We start from the raw sequence: 21,787 nt of genomic DNA on the forward strand, positions 1-21,787 counted from the left end.
TGTTGGCTGGCCCCCTTGAGGAAATGGACATGTGTGCACTCATGTGTGTGATTTGCTATTAGGGTCACCGCTCTATTTGACACAGCTCTACTCCCTCTACTCTGTCTCTAGTGGAGCTGACCCAGGCGTATGCACTCACAATGATGTCCAGACACAAAGGCCGAAACACACATACACACACACACACACACACACGCGCCCATTCTCTTTAAGGGTGTGTGTCGGATGAGTTTAATTAATTCAAGATAAATAGGTGTTGTAAAGCAGACACATTTTTCTTACAAAATTATTCAAAGCTCAATTTCTTTTTAAGAAGAGGTTGTAATCCAATTCCTCAAATGCTCCTGTTTGCTGGATTGCCTGTGTTTTATTTAGAGATTAAATTTAATCTCTGGATATATCAAAGCTCCTCACTTCTTTCCTCATGCTCTCCTCCTCAGGTATGAACCATGAGTCCAACAAATCGCCATCATTAGGAATGATCTCTACAGCAACTCGCACCACGGCCACTGTCAGTCCCCTCAGCCCACTAACCAATGGGAACGCAGTTGCCCAATCTGCAAACTCTGGATTCGCTGCTGCCCTGCGTAAACTGGCCAAACAGGCCGAGGATCCCAGAGGTGAGTGGTGATCTAACCTTTTTTAAAAAACGTATAAGTCCAGCAGCTCCCCGGCCTGGAGAGCCAACATGGCCCTGAACACACACACACACACACACACACACACACACACACACACACACACACACACACACACACACACACACACACACACACACACACAGACACACACACACACACACACACACACACACACACACACGCTCCTGAATTGTACAACACCATTTTTCACTTTGTCAACTCTAAACAGAGAAACTGTGCTTTAAAAACAAAATGAAAGGATTGTTTGTTTGGTTGTGCTTATTCACCTTCTACACTAATGAGATGTAATGTGTTAATTAGTGAGCTTTAGAGGTATGACTTTGTTACCCTTCAACAGCGCCAGGCTAGCTGTTTCCCTCTGTTTACAGTCTTTATGCTAAGCTAAGATAACCGCCTGCTGGCTCCAGATTAATATTTACCATAAAGATATGACAGTGATATCAATCTTACCATCTAACTCTCTGTTGCAAAGCAAATCATTTCCCAAAATGTTGAACTATCCCTTTAAGACGTGAATGTGGATTGATGATGGAAAATTGGACAGTGTATTGTAATGCAGTGCCAGTAACTGTGTAATGCAGATTATTTTACAGGCCAAGGTTGCTTTTTGTGGATAAATGTGCAACATTTTGTTTGCCTGGTAGCTCTTAGGTTTTGTGTGTGTGTGTGTGTGTGTGTGTGTGTGTGTGTGTGTGTGTGTGTGTGTGTGTGTGTGTGTGTGTGTGTGTGTGTGTGTGTGTTTGTGTGTGTGTGTGTGTTTGTGTGTGTGTGTGTGTGTGTGTGTTAACTAAACTCATTGGTGTCCTAATGAAGGTGTTGGATAAGAGCTGACCTATCCTGACCTCTCCCTCTCTGTCTCTTCCTTCATCCGTTTCCATTCATCTCCTAATAATAAGAATCTAATTACAGCCAATTATAACAAGCTCTCTCTCCTCTTTCTTTCTCTCCATCACCATCTCATTTTCTCTCTCTCATTCTCTCCCTGTAGCTCTTTTGCTACCTACACGAGCTCATGCTTGCCCACTTTCTCTCCATCTCATTATTTCCTCCTTCTTACCTTCTCTGAATGTGTTTGTGTTTTTCTGTGTTTGTGTGTGTGTGTGTGTGTGGGTGTGTGTGTGTGCGTACTGATTAATGAGTGTTACAGTAATAGAGTGACGGCAGAGTGAGTGTTATGGACATCCACACGCATACTTTCTCTTCATCACATTTAACACGTTCCCCTTCGCCGTGTTACACCCCAGCTTCTTTTTAACACCTTCATTTATCACATCCTTCTTTCATTCTCTCCACTTCAGATTTACGCCTGTTTTATCAACATAGCACACACTCAAAATCATCACACACAATCTTTCATCTTGTGCCTTTTTCCCCTTATCTTTTCTACCTACTGCATCTTTTTACACTTCACTTTATTTCTCTCATATTTTGCCAGAGTGCATTTCATCAAAATGATTGAATCACTGTTTACCTCTTTATTGGCTAGCACACAGACAAAAAAGTTATTTTTTCCTATTCGTGTACCATCTGTATTATGTCACAGGGGGATTGTTTGATCCTAAAATCTTTTTAATCTGATCAGCCGCCTGATAGCTGCAGTTTGTTTTTGCCTTTCCCATTATCATTCACCCACTTCCTTCCTTCCTCTCTTCAGGTTCTGCCCTCAGCGGTGAGTCGTCTCCAGTCTCTTCCCCAGCCACCAGCCACAGCTCGCCAGTCACCACCCCTAAGCGGGGCTCATTAGGGCCCCTCCTGGGCCAGTCCAGGGGCCACGGTGTCCCCAGCACACCTCCAGTAGTCACAATTGCGCCCACCAAGACCAGCAACGGCCTGTGGAGGACCGACGGACGACAGGTAAGACATGTCGTGCCTGCTGGTGTTCCAGGCAGGCTTGAGAAAAGACATTTGCTTTTCTCTGTCTGTGTATCTGTACTTTTTGTACCCCTGTCTTGCTGGGTTCTCCTTTTTTCTTATAACTCTACCGCTCGTGCTCTCTCTTAGCACAGATCAGTCGTCTGTCTCTTTTTGCCTCCGTTCTCCATCCTGCTGCTGCTGCTCCCTCCATTAAAGAAATAGTCTCAGTGCTTGTCAACATCAAACTGTCAAAACCAGCCATCTCTCCATGCCCCACCTCCCTCCTTTTCTTTCTGTCTTGTCTCATTCTTTCATTTTCATGCTTTCACCCCTCTGCCTCACTCCCTCTTCATCTCGCTAATCAGTCCATGTCTTTTTCTGCAACACATGAAGGGTCTGTAAAGAAACACTGGAGGCTGTAGAGACTGGCACCTATTGTGTTCAGCTTCCTGCAGTGTTTCTACGTGTGTATGTGCGTGTACTGTATGCGTGTGCATACGTGTGTGTGTGTGTGTGTGTGTCTGTGTGTGTGTGTGTACTTGACCCTTCACCACAAAAGGCTTAGGATGTGAAGAGGGACCTGTGTGTGTGTGTATGTGAGTCTGTGGGTTTACTTGTGGGTGTGTGAGTGAATTTAAGCTGGGGCGAGGAACCAGGCCCCTCACACAATGCAGGGGTTAGCCCCCACAGTAGCCACTTCCCCCAGGATCAGAGCTGCCTTTCTCCCCCTTCACAAAGACCACTCTGTGGCTCGGCCTGCCTGGGGCTCCCATTCAGACATTCAGAGAGAAAAAAGGAGGGAGGGAGGCAGGAAAATAGAGAATTGGATGTTAAGAAAGGAGGGAGGCAAGTAAGAAAGAGCAGGAGAGTGACAGAGAGAGGAGAGATGGCTCTAAAGCGTTGCATAGATTCAGTATTTGTCCTGACTCTATGCAGCTTGTCTTAGAACAGGGAAAGACAGAGCACCAGACAAAATAAGCAAAAGACCGTTTGTGTGTGTATTGCTGCATTTATGGAGGCCATTGGCTGTCAATGGGGTCAGAGGTCAAGGAATGTGATGGCTGCTCTCCAGACCCACCGTGTGTTGTCGCCTTCTCATGTTGAACCAGTGTAGATTGCCGAATGATAAAGAGACAGACGGTTCATCACTGGTTTGAATCTACTTTTCATGTAACACATTCAAAGCTATTCAAACATATTCAAACTGCAGATATTTCACTGCAAGTCAAGCGTTGTACAAAACTAGGGTGGCAGACTGGGTGTTGCTGGAAGAGGTCATTTGTTTGTGGATTGTCTGTGGTTAGTCTGACCTGTATCGCAGTCTGTTGCTGTAGCGACAATATTTGACACATTAGTGGAAATGTTAGTGTTTTTTTTCCTAATTGACACATTGTAGTCAAATGTTTCCTGGCTTCAGAAAAAGCTTCTTTATACTGGAAAATCAGTGTCCATTAATACAGTTTCTTCTGTGATGTTTAGGTCCCAGTTTCAAAAGCAGTGTGTAAGGAATTTTCACAATGTATTAAGATTTTTAAGATTTTCTACTCGCAGTTTTACTCAACCTTCATATATAAAAGCATGTGACATATAAAGCAAACTGGGCCAAACTCAGACCCATGAAACAGTCACATGGTATGAGTCCTAGCCAACTGTACCACCAGGATAATATTATATTTTTATATGCAACTATGGGAAACATCCTTTTTATAATTAATTTTTTTTCCCATCACTGCTCTTGTCATGGTGGTAAATTTTAGTATCGCAACATTGTGGCGACCAGATTCTAGGAGTGGGAAGCCCTTGGAAAGAGAGAGTGATTGATGGAGAGTGCAGTTGGCCAGATATTAGGATCATCTTTCCACTTTGATCTTGACCTGTTATGACATATCAGACACACTTTTCCACTCGACTGAGCCCCTGGGTGCAGCTCAGAGGTTTTACCCAGTCGTTCCTTCCCATTTCCCTCTCCTCTTTATCCTGAACTTTCTTCTGCTCAGTTTCAATCTAGTACACACTCAATCCCATGCATCTATTTAGTATTATTTCCTCTCACACTGCCTGTCTGTCTGTGTCCCACTCAGGTCGAGCCGGGCCTTCAGGGACTCAGCAGGGAGCGACTGGGTGCAGAGAACACTCAGCTACAGCAGGATAAGAGGACTCCCCCCATCCCTTCACATCATCCCCTAGCTCACACCTTTGGCCTCACCCCCAGCTCCGTCATGCAAGACCCCCGAATACAGAGCCTCAGGTAAATACAGTAGACACTCATTATGTATTTGATCATAACCCTTTATTTGATTATAATCTTCACGTGACACATTTTTAGATTAAATATACTGTATATCATATGATTCATTGTGTTGTGTCCTGCAGTTTGCCGGGACAGATGCATCCTGTGGTGCCCTCGGGTGCTGTCCCAGAGGAATACCTGAGAGCGCTCCGGCCCTTTGCTGCCTCAGATGACCTCAGACTGACCTCTTTGCCCATGAGTCTCGACCCTGCTGCTGCTGCCCATGCCGCTGCTGCCGCTGCTTACTACCACCCTGCCTACCTGCACCACCATCTGTCCTTACCCAGGTAACTGTACAACTTTAACCTTTTCAATCGTGTTGTGAAAGCACTGTATAACAGGCTAGAGAGGCAAGAGACTGGGGTCTGTATATTTCACTCAATAGTACTTGTTACGTTTGTCCCTTCAGTGAAGGGCAGGTATAATATCACACACAGTATATATTACACATATATTATACATACAGTATATAACCAAATATTTTGTTTAGAGCTTTTTAGTCAGATCACAAACCAAGAAATACATCAAAACAGAACAAAACCCTACAACTTGACATCCATGCCTATACCCACCCATATTCACTCCTACAACAAAGAAAACACTTTGGTACTTTATGCTTATGTGATAGCATGCAGCTTTTATCAATGATCAAATGATCCACACTTCTTTGAACAATCCTGTAACTAATCTTCTTCCCCCCCTCTAACTAATCTGCCTACTTTTTTTTAGATTTGTCTACCTCAGTTACCCCACAGCCTTTACAATACCATTGTTTCCCTTGTTCCTGACTTGACCCGTGCAAATAAAGTCTGACTCATTTTCCTTTGTCGGTCTGTCATAGGATGGAGGAGTCTCTGTGTCTTTCTGCGCTGCGGTCACAGTTTTACTCAGTGCCTGTAGGGGGCGCCTTCCCTTCTCTCCACCCCTCTGCCCTACACTTGCACCTGCCTGGAGCCCACTACCCTGGAGAACTAAACCATACAGCACTAGCCGAAAGGTAACATAAACACACACTTTCATACAAATACACGCTTTGCTTTTTTCTCCCCCCCCCCTTCTCTCTCTCTCTCTCTCTCTTCCTCTCTGTACACCTCTCCTCTTTCTCTGTCTGCAGGGCTGTATAATCTCTCTCTGCAGGGTAGGCACAGGTTGCTGAGTGTGTGATATTTTTAGCACACACCCCACAGTGCCTCCTATACACTCATCACACACACTGCCCTTCACACATGCACACACACACACACACACACACACACACACACACACACACACACACACACACACACACACACACACACACACACGCACGCACACACACACACAGACACACAGTGCACACATATACACATGCAAGCCAATGCATATGTAAAGTCCTCCACACATACATAAGGACGTCATTCTTACTCCCTTTTTGTAATTTTCTGTCAGTGTTTGAGCTCTTTTCTCAGTTACACAATACACACATCGTATCCCAGTGGCATAATGCACAGGGGTGGGGGTTTATGTTTGTGTTTGAAATGATTGGTATTTATCGTCCCTGTAATGCCTTCTGCATATCTTGTAGGTTTGTGTGCTATTGATTGCTGGTGAGTGTACTCTTGTGTGTGTGTGTGTGTGTGTGTGTGTGTGTGTGTGTGTGTGTGTGTGTGTGTGTGTGTGTGTCCTTTTCCTGTGGATACCTATTAAGTGTTCATCTGCTCTTGCTCAGTCATGCTGTGTATGGATTATTTGCCTCATGGTAAGTGGAGTATGTGTGCGCGTATTTGTGTGTGTTTCTATGAGTGTGTGTATGTTTCAGCAGCAAATGTTTGTGTGAGGTTCACCAGTGTTTGGTTAATATCTGCCTCATGTTGGGTGTTGCATCTCTCACCTTCTCCCCCTGTGTGTGTGTGTGTGTGTGTGTGTGTGTGTGTGTGTGTGTGTGTGTGTGCGCGCACATACTTGTCAACTTCCCCCACAGGCTACAGATGGAGAACGAGCTCCGCCAGCGAGAGAGAGAGCAAGAGCGTGAACGAGAGAAAGAAAGGGAGCGTGAGGCAGGCCTGGAAAGAGAGCGAGAGAGGGAACGGGAGAGAGAGAGAGAGGAGGAGAGAGAGAGAGAGCGGGAGAGAGAGCTGGACAGACAGAAGGAGAGGCAGAGGGAGAGACAGCAGCAGATGGTCAGAGCGGCAGAGAGCCACTACCTGGCTGAACTGCAGGCTCGGAGGGCACCACCGGAGGACAGGGCCAGGCCAGGGGAGAGGCTCACCCCTAACAGACTGGGTACCTACACATGAACACACACATGCACTTGTATACATGCACACACTCACAGAAATATATTACTATTTCCAGAGGCTAAGAGAGAAACTCATGATTCCATTTAAATAGTTCTAATCTTCAGTAATTTGAGTTTTCAATAGCTGTAAAGAAGTGTAACTGTCCAACACTTCCACAGTCAGATATTTTGGCCAGATTGTCATGAAATCTGTTATGCATATTTAAGGCCCCCAAAGGACAATTACTTATGATTTGGTGACACCCTGACCTCTCCTCTAGTGCAAACACAAAGCCAAAACCTCAATTTTTATACAAGAAAAATCCAATCCAGTCTATCTAATAGTCAGATTGGCATGTATTCTGTCCATGAGCTTTACACCAGTTTCAGCACTCACTATACCTCATAATCGACTGTTGTGAGCACCGTCATGTTTGTAAGTGATATATACTTTCTATCGATGTTGAATGGTGTCTAAACAAATCTGATGGATATCATGGAAAACTCAAAAAAAATAATTGCATTGAAATATCCTGTGGAGACAATTGTACTCAGACATAATGTCATCAACATAACACTTAGCATACAGCATTGACATTACACATTCAATGACAAACTTCTTTTTTCCCCCCAGATAAACCCAAAGAGTCAGAGCACCCCGCTTTCCCAGCGCCTAAACCTCCGCCCCTGCAGCCTTGCCTTCACTCCTCCAGGGGCTCTATGCCACACCCAGTGCCCAGCCTGGTGCCCTCTCACCTGGGGAAGCATCAAGCTGCATCTCCAGGGGGGATCCATGGAGCTCTGGCAGCTGCCATGATGACTCAAAGGGCCAGCGAGGAGGCGTGGTTAACACGACAGCGAGGCCAAGGACAGGAAAGGGAGGGTCCCATGGAGATGAGTCTCAGGTCACCTGGGAAAGGGGTGGAGCTGAGGAGAGACAGCCACAGGTGAGAATGCCAAACATATTAGCTTTAGGAAATTATTTGTACTCTTTCTGCAATGTCACTTACTGAGTGTCGGTAAATCCTAAAATGATTTTGCTTCTGATTTCCTAAACAGAACCAATTCAATCCATCACAACCCAGGCAGCAAAGATGTGCCCCCCTGCCTTGGTGCTCCACCTCCTCTTATCTCCCCTAAAGGTCCCCATCACCCTCCTGCTCCCCCGACTACACTGTGGAACCCGGCCTCCCTTGTTGACACCCCTGCAGATTCCCGTCGAAAACTAAACCCTGCTACGCTGCCAAGTCGGCCACCTCCAGGACTGAACAGAGCAGACAGACCCCATCTGACCTGGGGGGAGAGGATGGAAGAGGGAGGCAGGAGGAGAGCAGAAGGCCCAGAGAGGTACCCCTCACTGAGAGGAGCTAGTTTACAGGAGGCAGGCTACTGGAACAAGGCTGAGCAGGACAGGGCCACCCAGAGCGTCTATCACCGCCATCACATCAGTAACCTCCACCAGAGACCGTATGTGCCTCTGTCTGTCCCTGGTAGCTGCACTGACATTGGGGGGAGAGACCAGGCTGCCTCTCCGTCTCCAGTGAGGGAGCGAGAGAGTAAGGTGCCAGACAGCATGCTGGTGTATGACGAAGTTCTCCAGCAGCACCGTCGACTGCTCAGCAAGCTGGATCTGGAGGAGAAGAGGAGGAGGGAGGCCATAGAGGGAGGTGAGCAGTATGACGGAGAGGGATAAAGAAGGCAAAGAGATATAGATAGATATATAGATAGATAGATAGATAGATAGATAGATAGATAGATAGATAGATAGATAGATAGATAGATAGATAGATAGATGCAGGATATATATAACACTTTTTAATAATGAAAGGTAATTTCTTCTTTCTCTGCTCTTACCAGGTTATTACTGTGACCTGAATGAGTCATATGATGAGAGTGACGAGGAGGAGGTGAAAGCCCATTTGAGGAGAGTAACAGAACAGCCTCCGCTCAAACTGGACTCATCCTCTGAGGTGCATGAACGCATGCTTATTTTATATATATATATATATATATATATATATATATATATATAATTTGTTTCTTTCTTATTTTAGTGATACTCACCTGTCTTAATATTTCTCCAAAGAAACTGGATTTTCTGCGCGTGTGTGGCCTCAGTACGCTGGCCCATCGCGATGAGCTTCTGGGGCAGAAGAGGAGGAAAAGGAGGAGGATGATGAGAGAGCGCAGCCCCTCTCCGCTGGCCGAACGGGGCAAGAAAAAGGCTTCTTCACCTTTAACACCTACAACTCCCTTAACTACCCCATACACTGCCGAGCAGATGGACAGAACACCCGAACTGGATGAGAAAAAAGACTTCCTCCTTATGTTCAACCTCTCCCATGTCAGCCCACAGCAGAGAAGAGGTAACGACCTGTTTAGTGTCCAAACACATCCTACACATTACTCTGCTCTGTTCACAGCCGCTCTGGTGATTCCCTGCGGAAAAATACAACATTCAGTTTCTCTCAGTTTTGTTATTTACCAAGTCTGGAGGAGGGGAGAAATAAAATAAAATAAAGTTAGATAATATCTGGAGAGGAGGTTATAGCAGGAGTGTTTACTCTCTCCAGCAAAGGATAGACAAAAAATGAATGACTTTCTTTTTAAAAGGCTTTAAAACAAATAGTTTTTTAAAAACGGAAAAGAAATTGTTCAAATTAAATGTTTTTATCTATTTTATAATATACGTTTGCATGTACAGTATACTGTGTGTGTTTTTCTTATATATGTTACTAATATGGCAATTTTGCTAATACTATGACCAGTTTCTGTAGAGATTACATTATGTTGATAAAAAGTTGTTTATTACGTGCTTAGAGGGACACTGATGCAAAATCAGCAGCTCACTTCAAATTTTCAGTTGCTTGAAGCATTTTCTGATATATTACAAGTGAACCTAGTTTATTGTAAACTGTGGCTATCAGCTTTTTATGAATGGAGACATAAATACTCGGTGGAAATATGTTTAAACAGATCCACTCTTCTGAAAAATGTTGATTTTTTAGTTGAAAACTGGTGGAAACCCCCCCTCCCCCCAAAAATAAAACCCCAAGAAACTAAACTTAAACTAAAATTAAACTTTTGTGCACTGAACATTTTATCAGATCCATTTACTGACCTTTTTCCATTAGTTCCTGGTGCCAACCACTTCTTTAAATCCACCACTTTTCAAGGATGAATGACAGGTGTTCTCATTCTGTCTTTTTCTTTCTAGATAAGGAGAGGACAGAAGAGCTGCTGAGGGCTATTCAGAAGAAGACTGTGACGCTGGACACACTAAGATATAATTCTTTACCTCCATGTTGCAGTCCTCCGGCTCCCTCATCTGGTGAGAAAGGCACAGAAGCATACTGTATAGGTACAGACATACATTACATGTTGAAAACAGCAAAAACACTTTTTTTCCTAAGGAACTGTGCAAATTTCTTTGTAGGTGATTCCTCATCGGTCCCTCAGCCGTGTCAATCAAACGGACATCTTTACCCGGACTCTCCCAGCCCTTCCCCTCCATACTTACACAAACCTAAGCATCCCCTCCACAATGACATGTTCAAGCCCTCCATGGACTCTCAGGTGGCCCGCATCCCTCCACCCTTGGCTCCCCATCATGAGAAGGGTGCATTCACGGAATCTCAGCCAAACAGGAAGATCCAAGGCCTCCAGAATGGCATTGGTGTTTCTCCTCAGAAAAAGGAGCCCACTCCTGTGCAGAATGGACGCAATCGGCCCTGTGAGAGATTCACACCTGAGGCCTTTGCTCAGCACTTCCACCAAGCCGTGCTGCATTCCACACACAATACGCTGCAGAACAAAGGTTAGCCACTCATTCCCATATGTTTTGACCATTACACTTGATTGCGAATTGTACAATGTCCACGTTCTGCCACCTAGTGGTGTGTGTGTGTATATGCTAGATGTTGAAATGTCTATTGCCTCCTTATGAGATGCTGAAAATGGCTGAAAAAACTGAAGTTGTCTTTTTGTCTCACTCTTTTCTTCTAAGGTGTCTCAAATTGTGTCCCGGAGGCCGGTATGAAGGCTGACCACTCTCTGCCTCAAAACATCTCTCCGCTGACAAGTTTGAATCACAACTTCCCCCATCAGCACGCACACATCAACGGCCATCACTTCCATTCCCCCCTAGCCAGCCGGGACCATCCGGCACCACGGGAGAACTTGTCTGATGATAAGGACGAAGACGAGTATGAGGAGGAGGATGAGGAGGAGGAAGAGGTGGAAGAGGCTCCAAGGAAGTGGCAGGGTATCGAAACAATTTTTGAGGCCTACCAGGAGTATGTGGATGGTGAGTCAATGTCAAGCCGATGTTATCCATAAACCTCATGTTTATCTCATGGGGTTTAAAGGTTACACAGAATGACATTTTCTGGAATCACAGAAATAAAATAATGAAATCTCTATACTGTCATCAAAATGAATGAACATTTCCTAAAAATACCTCACTGTACTTTGGCATGACCCAAAAGATTTTGTACTAAAAGAGGGAAATATGAAAGTGTCATAACATACAGAAAACAATAATACTTTCAGACTTGATGCTGTGTCATACAAAACAACCAAGAGACACTATACTATACTACTACCACTACTACTACTACTTCTACTACTACTACTACTACTACTACTACTACTACTACTACTACTACTACTACTACTTCTACTACTACTACTACTACTACTATTACTACTACTACTAATAATAATAATAATGATACATTTTTACCACACTTTTCATTCACAGCAAATTTCAAAGTGGTGTGACCTTTTTGGTTGCTGTTCTTAGTGAGACTGATTAAAAGTCTTTACATAAGTCATATTTCTGTGTATTAAGCTCAGGTTTTCATTTGTGGAAATGTGGTATTATAATTGATATAATTTCCCCTCATCTAAGGTTTGTATGTATCTCTCTGTGTACAGATTGGACCATAGAGCGGCAGGTTCTTCACAGTCAGTGTAAAAGACTTGAAGCACACAACTACACCCTGACCAGAACTGCAGAACAGCTCTCTCTCACTATGGGGGTAAGTGCCTCAGACCATATCTGCATGTCTGTCTCTTTATTTGTTGCAGATTTATGTACTGTAATCTTTTCATGTCAGTGTTCCTACATTATCTGTCAAATAAAAATGTGGATTTTGTAATGCTAATTGTGTCTGTCCTTCATTTGTCAGGAGCTGGTGAGTCAGAGGCAGAAAGTGAGAGAGGAGCGAGAGAGACTGCAGGCCCAGCTCGAGCACTTCAGGAGGTGTTTGACACTACCTAACATTCACTGGGGCAGGGGGCACACGCCCAGGTGACCTCTGACTCTCTCTGATGGATACACCTCTGACAGCAAAGGAACAGTAACGAGACAAGACAGACTGCAGCCAGACCACTCTGCACTTAAAGCACTTGAAGGAGCCAAATCTTTGTCTTGTTACCTTGCTGGTCAATCAGTTAAGCTACCTGACTGTTTTCCAGAGTCAGTTGATTATCTGCCATGTTTGCCATGGTAACCGTAATCCATGGTGACCATGTAATCCGGGCATTTCCCCTCTCTCTCATTCTGCCCATAGATTGTAACACTGTGTAGGTGAAACAGCATCTTTGTCTGAGTAATGCTGACCATTCCTGCTAATCCCTTTATTTGGCTTTAAGGACTTTCCACCATTTAGCTCATGTCATATCAATTTTCTCATAAACTGTATTGATCCACACTAACAAGATCTATCATTTGGCACAAATCTGTAGCCACTGGACAGAAATGAGAAGAGATCAGGCGTGCCATGGTCACTTGGTTAATACTCAGAGAAGGAAAATTGAGTCAAGGAATCAAAGCACACCTCAGGCCTTAAACTTGATAGGATGCACTTGAATGGAATTTGAGGGAATACTTGACCGTCCTGTGTGGTATAATGTTGTTGTGTCTACTGAGTACTTTATCTGACAAATGAAACAGTTTGTGTGTGACAGGGGATAAGGCATATCTAAAAGATATTATCTATATAATGGCAAATGGTATCAACAAAGTTTTTTCAGTTTTAATACATTTTCCATCGGTAATGTCAGTTGTGATAGAAGAAGAATTTTGTACGTTTTAACCATTTTGTGTGGGAAGCCATATGTTTTGTTTGAATTGCTGCTGGTCAGAATAAAAATATTTAGAAAATGAAGGATGTTAGGACAGTATTTGAAAACTGTTATGTGATGTCAAAATGTTGACAGGGAATGGACGAAGGTTAACTGAAGATAGAAGACAACATGGCAAATGTCTGTCTCACAACAAAATGAAGCTGTTATCACCATTGTAAAATGGTTTATCACATACCATGAATTCCTCCACATGCCTATAAATGTTGATAAAACTTGAAGAGAATAAAAGTTGTGATTTTTAAGGCCTTTTGCAACAATTTGCATATGTTGTTAGATAATTGGCATCGCTTGAGTGAGACTTAGAAGATTCTTATGGCATATTTTTTAGAAAAACTGTTTTCACTGCTTGTGTTAAAGAAACAAAAAAGCCAAAATTATTCAGTTCTGTCTCAAAATAACGATGAAACTAACAATATTGTTTTATTTGATACTCTTAGAGTATGTGGAACAATTCTCTACTTGTTTTGTGGGTGACGTAAACATCAGAATGACATCATCTCTCGGTGGATAACAATCAACTTCACCTTCTCTGGTCTTTTGATGAGATTTATTTTTGTTTATGCCAGATAAAACAATGTCACAAATTCATAATTCAGCCTCTTTTGCTCTGAATATTAAAATCCCCTGTCTATAAGCTCAAGCTGCAGTAGCAAAGTTCCCCAAATAACCTGTGTCACCTGTTCAGTTTTCTCTACAAACTTGCTGTGAAATCCTACATATTTGTTTCAATCAGTTGTTATGTAATGTATTATTTGGGCTGTAAAATTGCGATGAATTATTTATTAACATATATTGCTGTACATTCTGATGGAAATTTACATTAAAATATTTGAAAAATGTCTTATTGGTTATGGTCATTTACCTGGGGGAGAGAGGGCGTCTTTGCTCATGATAAATATTTAACAGTGGTCTATGTTGGCTTTTACTTTGGTTGAGATAAGCTGCAACTTGAATGTGTGCAGCCAGGCTCATGAATATTTACAACAAGTCTTCTGATGATTTGCTTTTGAATAATTACTGAACATTTTCTCTCATCCTGAACCTTTCTGTGTTCAGGCTGAAGTAAGTTGTTTTGAATACACAGAGGTGGTGAATGAAAATTTAAGAAACTACTATTGTGTCAGACCATCTTAAAGCAATAGAGTTCCTATCTTGCTTCTGTTAAGCACTTTGTCTGTATAAATGATGCAGTTTTCAACTGTAATAGCTTAATGTAATTGTTATTTTCTAGGACGTGTGGTGTGTTTACAATACAGGAACAGTAAACCTCTACAGTGGACCTGGTGGAGGGAAGCATAAAAAAGAGAGTTATCAATGTTTTAAAAACATATTTCTAAGGTCTAAATTATGCAGGTGCTGTCCACATCCCTCCTCCTGTGGCCATTCTTTCACTTGACATAACAAAGGCTACAAATTAGTTTATTAATCCATGATATGAGCCTCTGATAGATGACAAATGATGTACAGGTTGACAAATTAAATGAAAGGTGTTCACCATAAGCAGCCAGAACAGTTTCAGTGCAGTTTGGCACACATTCCACTTGTCTCTAGAAAGATATTCTGTCTTTTGTTTTTTTTATGATTGTGGCAGAAAGGATTTTTTTTCTAAAATCTTGCTGGTGTAGACTCTTAAATACTGTAGGTGTTCAACTGGGCTGAGATATGGTGACTGCCAATACTGTAACTTGTGATTTACATTATTTTCAGTTTTACCCATAGACATCCTGGAGATCACTGACATCAGGATTGAAATAACTCTTCACAGGATAAAATCAGTGACTCAAAATAACTTTGCAGTGGTTTGCGGTAAACCATCCCAGTAAGAAGATAAGTTAACCCAATCCTTGCCAAGAAAATTTCTTTGAGAGCAAAGAGTCATTGGACCCCCACACTGTTGGGTTCAGTGTTTTTATATATCCTACATGTAGATTTCACTTTTGTCAATCCACTTTATCCGTTCCTGCTTCTGCTTCTGCCATCCATGGCCCAATGATGGATCTTCTTTCAAGGTCACTTAGATCTTTTGCCCTCACTATCTTGATCTAAAATTGAGTTCAACTGGGTCTGCTCAGAATGTTTTATAGATGTCACATAACAGCAGATAAATTAACTGTATCATGCAGTACATTAGTATAAAAGCATCTGCATTTGTTATGATGCTTCACTCATTTATTCAAGATTCTTTTTGAATTTCTCACAGATCTATCTGTACATTAACAGAATTAACATTCAGGATATATTCAGTACTGTATGATGACCAGCAGCTTTATTTGATCAACTTATTCAGTATCAACACAAGGACAAAGATTGAAAGAAATATATAATTTAAAACAGACAGTGTGCTATGCTTATTAAGGCAAAATACTTGAGTTTGAAGTAGAGAAGAGGGATTGGACACGGAGTGGTTTAACTCAGTGGTAAACGATCCTTTGCCTGGATAACGCGCCATCATGTGATAAACTAAATGCTGACTCTCATGGAAATGTCCAGCAGCTATTCACATGGGTTCTGGATGACTATCAGAAGAAAGTCGTTCTCTGGAAAGACATGAAAGAAGAAATCAAATTTTGAGCCAACAATGTTTCTCTTATGGCTGAGATGATATTAAATGTTTATTTCAGTTGCCATTAGTATAAGTTACTATTAGTTTAATTTACCTGGTGAAACCAGGATCTCATGTTTCTTGGAGCGAATGCGGAGAAAGGTGAGGTCATTTTGAGGGTCAATGTCTCTAACAGTGCTCCTGGCCTTCATTGTGAGTTGGCGAAGGAGTCCTGCATACTGAACTGTGGTGGAGTTATCTAAAGTTGTTCTGATGGGAATACCTGAAAAAAAGTCACTTTTACAGATATGCTGCATTGTAAACATCTAAGAAAACTTTCATCTGTATATATTTTTTGGCTTACCTTCTGCATTGACAATTATTGTTCCAATGACACCTTTATGTGCTTCGATCCTCTTTAGTGTTTCCTCAACTTCAGCCTGCAGGACAAAAGGAAAGACATTTAATAAAACACCAAACTATCAAAGTTTAGTTACAAAAGAAATGTCTGTTTAACAGAATCTACTAATTAATAAGTCATAAACGACCCATTTTCAAGTTTCACGTAAAAGCTAACTTTGCGCAATTTCAACGTTTAGTTAAAAATAATAATTAATACGTTAATCATTAAGTGACATAACGTAAAACAACTTTAGGAAAAACGTTTTCTGACACAAAGTAAACTTTCGTCCCCGGTTCCTACCATTTTGTCTGTAAGCGGCTGTTTCTTCTGCTCTCCTCGCTGCGTCCAGTGGTTGCCAATAGCAACGGAAGCGACGTCAGACGCAAGCGGAAATTGCAGCGTAGCCGTCATTGTGTGGAGGTGGGTTGTGTGCTTCGCTGTTTATATTCACTGCGAAAATGCCGGAGTTAGCAGTGGAAAACGTGGTTGTTCACCCATTGGTGTTGCTCAGCGTGGTTGATCATTTCAACAGGTCAGTATGTTTCAATTTATATGTCGATTCTGCTGGAAGTGCTGGCGGTTAAAATATCCTAAAGCGTAACGATGCCGCAATGCTAAGCTAATGCTAAGCTAATGCTAGCCCTGCTGAGTCAGAGACCAGGCTAGTAAAGTTAGCTCAATCAAATCAGTTTAGTTTGTCACCAATCAAGATAATATCAGTTTAATGAATGGATGATACAGCTTTATTGATTAGTAACACGCGTTATTGTTACAAGGATACAGTCTTATTATTTTATTTTATGAGCGATTGATTACATGAAGGCATTAGCTTAGCATACATTACTGAGCAGGCTAACGACTCATTCTGTGATGTTGAATCATAGCGTTATTTCAAAGATGGGAATACTAAACTACAATACAGTCAACTAACAAGTTAATTTGCCATGTTAATTTGATTTTATTCAATCTTACAGAATAGGGAAAGTTGGCAATCAGAAACGAGTTGTCGGGGTCCTCCTGGGGTCATGGCAGAAGAAAGTTCTTGATGTGTCAAACAGCTTTGCAGGTGAGTGTCTTGGCATCAGTGCCTTTAAATATAAACCTTTTACAATATAAAGTTATATATAAGATGCTAAAGATCCTCCCTAGACAAAGTACTTTGAATAATGATTTGTTTTTACTCTTTGTTCCCTACAAAGAATCCCTAAATTGCATCTGCTCCCTGTCCCTCATTGAAAAACCCTGAATTTGTGAATATTCAAATAATTTTGATTCAAAAAGTTTCACCACTGGACACAAGATATCTCCTACTTTACTGTTAAGTCTGTTCTCAGTGTATGAGCACTGGAGGCTTCAAATTTCCACATCAGAGTTGTGTAAATTTCATACTGGACCAGGACTGGCTCCAAACTAGTTATGATGTCACAAATCCTCCTTGTAGTTACTTTAGGTACCTTTAACTCAGATTTATGATGGGTGCAGAGAAACTTTCTACCTTCAGCAGATGAAAGTGAAAACAGCGGTCTAGAGTCAAATTCTGCACATACATCATTCTCCACAGTGAAGCTCAAACATCCAACAGATGGAACAAGAAGATACTGTCACACCATTAACTAACTAACTGCCAATGCTCCTTTCCAGTGCCATTTGACGAGGACGACAGGGATGACTCAGTGTGGTTCCTGGACCATGACTACTTGGAGAATATGTATGGCATGTTCAAGAAAGTTAATGGTAAGATTTTGGCAATGTCTTTGTAATTCAGTTGTGGTTTACTTTTCTGTGTTAATTTGATTACACATTTGCTAATAACGCCTTTTATTGCCTGTTTTTTAGCCAGAGAAAGGATAGTCGGATGGTACCACACAGGCCCGAAGTTGCACAAGAATGACATTGCCATCAATGAGCTCATCAAGCAGTACTGTACCAATTCAGTATGTAAATACTTGATATTTTCTTCTGCTTAATGTGTCTTGGAAACATATTATGCTCCTTCTGATGTTGAATAACTCTCCCACATGTTGCTTTCTGTCCTGCCAGGTGTTAGTCATTATAGATGTGAAGCCCAAAGATCTTGGCCTGCCCACAGAAGCTTACATCTCTGTTGAAGAAATACATGATGTAAGTGAACCATATGGATGAAATCAAATATCACAATATTTTTGACCAAATACCTTTATCAATATTGTGACAATATCTTAGGGACGACTATTGGTGTTTTCACAAAATATTTACACAGTGGGAGTTTTGATAAATATAATCTGTAATGTGGGTACAGTGACTAAATGTGAAAAGACAAATACTAGAATAGCCGGAACAGCCTAGTAAAAATGTCAACACTTATGTTATATCTTGATGTTACAATATCCAAAATCTAAGACGATATCTGGTCTTATATCACAATATTGATATAATATCGATGTATTGCCCAGCCATAGTCTATACGCACGTGTTTGTCATCCAGTTTTCACAACAGTCCAAACACAATAGTGATTTTATTGAAAGAGTAAGCATTTGGAACCAAACTTTGATTTAGATTGGAGAATTATTTTCATATCAGTGATGTATTTTTCTAGGATGGTACCCCAACATCCAAGACATTTGAACATGTCACCAGTGAGATTGGTGCTGAGGAGGCAGAAGAAGTGGGAGTGGAGCACCTGCTCAGGTACCGTACAAAACTTTGAGTTACACACATCTTTCTATACATAATGACTATTTTAGTATAAATTATGCAACTCTGGTATTTCTTTGCTACAATTGCCAGAGTACAAACACAGACAGGCAGATATTATTTAACAAAATGACAACTTCTTTTGCATTTGGGTTAACCAAAAATGTAAAAGCATACCAACTTTGTATCTGCTGCATCCTGTTTACAGAGACATCAAAGATACCACAGTGGGAACTCTGTCACAGCGCATCACAAACCAGGTTCATGGTTTGAAGGGACTCAACTCGAAGCTGTTGGACATCCGCTCTTACCTTGAGAGAGTGGCTGCTGGCAAACTTCCAATCAATCACCAGATCATCTACCAGCTGCAGGATGTCTTCAACCTGCTGCCAGATGTTAATTTACTGGTAAGTTGATTCTGTTTGTATTTGTTTTGTGTTTGTAGAAGTCACTGCACCAAAATTAGTGTCTGTTAAACTGCAGTGAAGCAAATTTCACTTGATTTTAAGTGACATCTGGATAAATATTTTTCATTTTTAAGTGATTATTGTGTGATTTGAACACAGATAAAAGTTGAAGGAAAAACAAAATGACACTATAGTATTGAACAGGATAAAGCCACCATTTTCAGCCTGCAGCAATTTCTTATTTCATCCACTGGAGGGCAAACTGAGTCATCTGACATCTCTGCTGTAGATCCTAACTGAGGAATTTGTTAACTAATGGTCACTGGGATTTACTTTAGGGAAAGTTTTCCAAATGAAACCTTGCGATAAACTTTGAAATCTGCAGTTCCACTGTTGTTTTCTTAACACTTTGCATAGAATTAGAAGTTCATCAATAGATAAAATCATCTGCTCCCAAATGTATTGTTATACTGTGAACCAACATCATTAGGCATCTGGGCTAGTCTCTGTTCCTCTGTTACTCAGTGCAGTAATTCACTCGTCTTTGTCCGCCTTTACAGTACTTGCTTTAGACGTAGAAACCTTTTTTGTGATGTTAACAAAGTTAAAAAATGATCCATTATTAGAATACAAAAAACCCCAAAACAACTCCCTGAAAATGTACAGCTACGAGTTATTTAATAATTGTAACTTGGCTTCATCCTTATACATAACATTTACAATTCAAATTCAGTTTTCGTTTAATTTATTTACTGACTCAAAACCTCATATGGCACGAAGCTCTGCTGTCTGAAAACTTGTACACCATTCTACGACCACATAATGGTCTGAGGCTTATGAGAAACTGGGTTTGGTAAAGGTGCAGTGTGTAGAATTTAGTGGCATCTAGCAGAAAGGATTTTGCATAAATGGAATTCATAAGTATGTTTTAATGCATAATCACGCCCAAAATGGACAAACCAAACACTGGCTCTACAGAGGCCCTTTCATGTTTTTCATGAGTTTTGTGGCAACCACAGATTATTCTGGATGCTTGGAAAGGGAGAGATATTCATTTTGTTGAAATCTGCAACCTCACTGCTAGATATCACTAAATTCTACACAATGCACCTTTTTTACTGGCCTCTTAAAACAGAAATATTTTGTAAACAACAATATTAAACCATCCACATTTAAAACATATGGAGTTAGTGCAACAAAACATTCTGAGTTTTAATTGTTTGTGTTGCTACAAATATCAGTGGGAATGTAATGTGAGCCTTCCTTGCTCCTGGAAGAGAACCCAGAAGTCCCTGTTTCACTTGGACTCTATATATAGTTATTCAGTTTTTTCAGGTACTGTGTTTTGTATTAAAAGATGACTTGTTTGTTTCTTGACCATCATGACTTTTGTCTTTGCAGGAGTTCACAAAAGCCTTTTACCTTAAGACCAACGATCAGATGCTGGTGGTCTACCTGGCCTCTCTCATACGCTCGGTGGTGGCTCTGCACAACCTGATCAACAACAAGATATCCAACCGGGACGCGGAAAAAAAGGAAGGACAGGAAAAGGAGGAAGGAAAGAAAGAGAAGAAAGACGACAAAGAGAAAAAAGACGAGAAGGACAAAGAGAAGGAGAAAGCAGATGGCGCCAAGAAAGATGAGAAGAAGAAGAAATGAGTGTTCTCTGTTCAAGGTCTTCTCTCAAATCACGTCGTCTTCATCTGGATTGTGTTCTACTTTCTGCCCACAATCACAGCTCTGTATGTGGGTCTCAGGCTAAAAGTAGGACTCTATATGGGTAACGGTGTCATTTGAGATTTGGCCTCATGGTCACAAGCGACACTCATAAAGACTGTTCTTATCGTACAGAGATGATGATGTTTGCTTCTTTGGTGTTTTGAACTATGAGAACCTGTTTATTCTGTTTTCATAGTCGTCATGCCCCTGGTGTTGTACAATACCTGGTATAGATTTTTTTGTAAGACGCAGAAAAATGTTTTGTTTATCACTCATTAAATTGGGATCATATTAAAATGTGTTGATTTTTGCAATTTTCACAGTTTTGTTAAATGTTTAAATCGTGAGTTAAACAAGCAGCTGGTAAATTGTTATATATGGTTGAGCTCAATTTTAATGTGGAACTATTGAGAGAGGGTGAATTTAGGATAAAAACGTAAGTGAACAGACACGAGCGGTGTGTACCATGTGTAAATATTCCCCACAGGACCGTGTGAACTCATTACACTCTTAGCCTAGATTGGAATGAAAATGAGGACGAGCTGCGTTGTTGAGAAGCTGCTGCAGACAGACACTAAGCAGTCTCAACATCTAAGACCATTACCCGTTTTGTGTTAATACTGTTCAAACAACACAAAACTATATTATGAAATATGGCAATACCACTTTATAAGGGAAGTAGGAACCAGTTAAAATCTATAACTCCATTTTTTCTTGATAGGCAGGAACATAATTGACTACAGTAGAATTTTTTTGGGAACTTTATTGATACATTTTGAATCTATCCTTTGTCTTAAAACGACATGCAGGTGACCATATGAATATT

At 41.3% G+C, this 21,787-nt stretch overlaps 3 protein-coding genes across 3 annotated transcripts; 2 read left to right on the plus strand and 1 right to left on the minus strand.

Moving 5' to 3' along the window:
* The first annotated feature begins 436 nt into the window (after window positions 1-436).
* LOC133981435 (genetic suppressor element 1-like) lies at window positions 437-13,925 on the plus strand. Its single transcript, XM_062420117.1, has 15 exons — window positions 437-620; window positions 2,317-2,516; window positions 4,598-4,764; window positions 4,890-5,093; window positions 5,648-5,803; window positions 6,767-7,068; window positions 7,698-8,010; window positions 8,123-8,730; window positions 8,921-9,033; window positions 9,150-9,429; window positions 10,281-10,394; window positions 10,500-10,880; window positions 11,070-11,369; window positions 12,002-12,105; window positions 12,256-13,925. The coding sequence occupies exons 1-15, from the start codon at window positions 443-445 to the stop codon at window positions 12,379-12,381; spliced, it is 3,546 nt and encodes a 1,181-aa protein (XP_062276101.1). The 5' UTR covers window positions 437-442; the 3' UTR covers window positions 12,382-13,925.
* A 1,530-nt stretch (window positions 13,926-15,455) lies between these two features.
* LOC133982176 (dynein light chain roadblock-type 2) lies at window positions 15,456-16,476 on the minus strand. The gene is made up of 4 exons (XM_062421116.1): window positions 16,462-16,476; window positions 16,123-16,198; window positions 15,874-16,041; window positions 15,456-15,753 (listed from the first exon to the last, which is right to left on the minus strand). The coding sequence occupies exons 1-4, from the start codon at window positions 16,462-16,464 to the stop codon at window positions 15,710-15,712; spliced, it is 291 nt and encodes a 96-aa protein (XP_062277100.1). The 5' UTR covers window positions 16,465-16,476; the 3' UTR covers window positions 15,456-15,709.
* A 91-nt stretch (window positions 16,477-16,567) lies between these two features.
* Window positions 16,568-21,252, plus strand: psmd7 (proteasome 26S subunit, non-ATPase 7). Its single transcript, XM_062420747.1, has 8 exons — window positions 16,568-16,693; window positions 17,136-17,227; window positions 17,803-17,895; window positions 17,998-18,095; window positions 18,202-18,282; window positions 18,738-18,829; window positions 19,044-19,242; window positions 20,644-21,252. Exons 1-8 carry the CDS (start codon window positions 16,620-16,622, stop codon window positions 20,899-20,901), a joined length of 987 nt encoding a protein of 328 aa, XP_062276731.1. The 5' UTR covers window positions 16,568-16,619; the 3' UTR covers window positions 20,902-21,252.
* Window positions 21,253-21,787: the final 535 nt, after the last annotated feature.

Source organism: Scomber scombrus, chromosome 6 (assembly GCF_963691925.1).
Source record: "Scomber scombrus chromosome 6, fScoSco1.1, whole genome shotgun sequence".
Taxonomy (NCBI): Eukaryota; Metazoa; Chordata; class Actinopteri; order Scombriformes; family Scombridae; genus Scomber; species Scomber scombrus.

Bases quoted from the DNA above. Each gene is read 5' to 3' on its own strand.
- LOC133981435 (XM_062420117.1), top strand. From the start codon at position 443: ATGAACCATGAGTCCAACAAATCGCCATCATTAGGAATGATCTCTACA. The intron at 7,069-7,697 runs GTACCTACACAT...TTTTCCCCCCAG, and splicing joins GCTCACCCCTAACAGACTGG to ATAAACCCAAAGAGTCAGAG. The intron at 10,395-10,499 runs GTGAGAAAGGCA...ATTTCTTTGTAG, and splicing joins TCCTCCGGCTCCCTCATCTG to GTGATTCCTCATCGGTCCCT.
- LOC133982176 (XM_062421116.1), bottom strand. The intron at 16,042-16,122 runs GTAAGCCAAAAA...ACTTTTTTTCAG, and splicing joins AATAATTGTCAATGCAGAAG to GTATTCCCATCAGAACAACT. The intron at 15,754-15,873 runs GTAAATTAAACT...ATGTCTTTCCAG, and splicing joins TGAGATCCTGGTTTCACCAG to AGAACGACTTTCTTCTGATA.
- psmd7 (XM_062420747.1), top strand. From the start codon at position 16,620: ATGCCGGAGTTAGCAGTGGAAAACGTGGTTGTTCACCCATTGGTGTTG. The intron at 18,830-19,043 runs GTACCGTACAAA...TCCTGTTTACAG, and splicing joins GGAGTGGAGCACCTGCTCAG to AGACATCAAAGATACCACAG. The intron at 19,243-20,643 runs GTAAGTTGATTC...TTGTCTTTGCAG, and splicing joins TGCCAGATGTTAATTTACTG to GAGTTCACAAAAGCCTTTTA.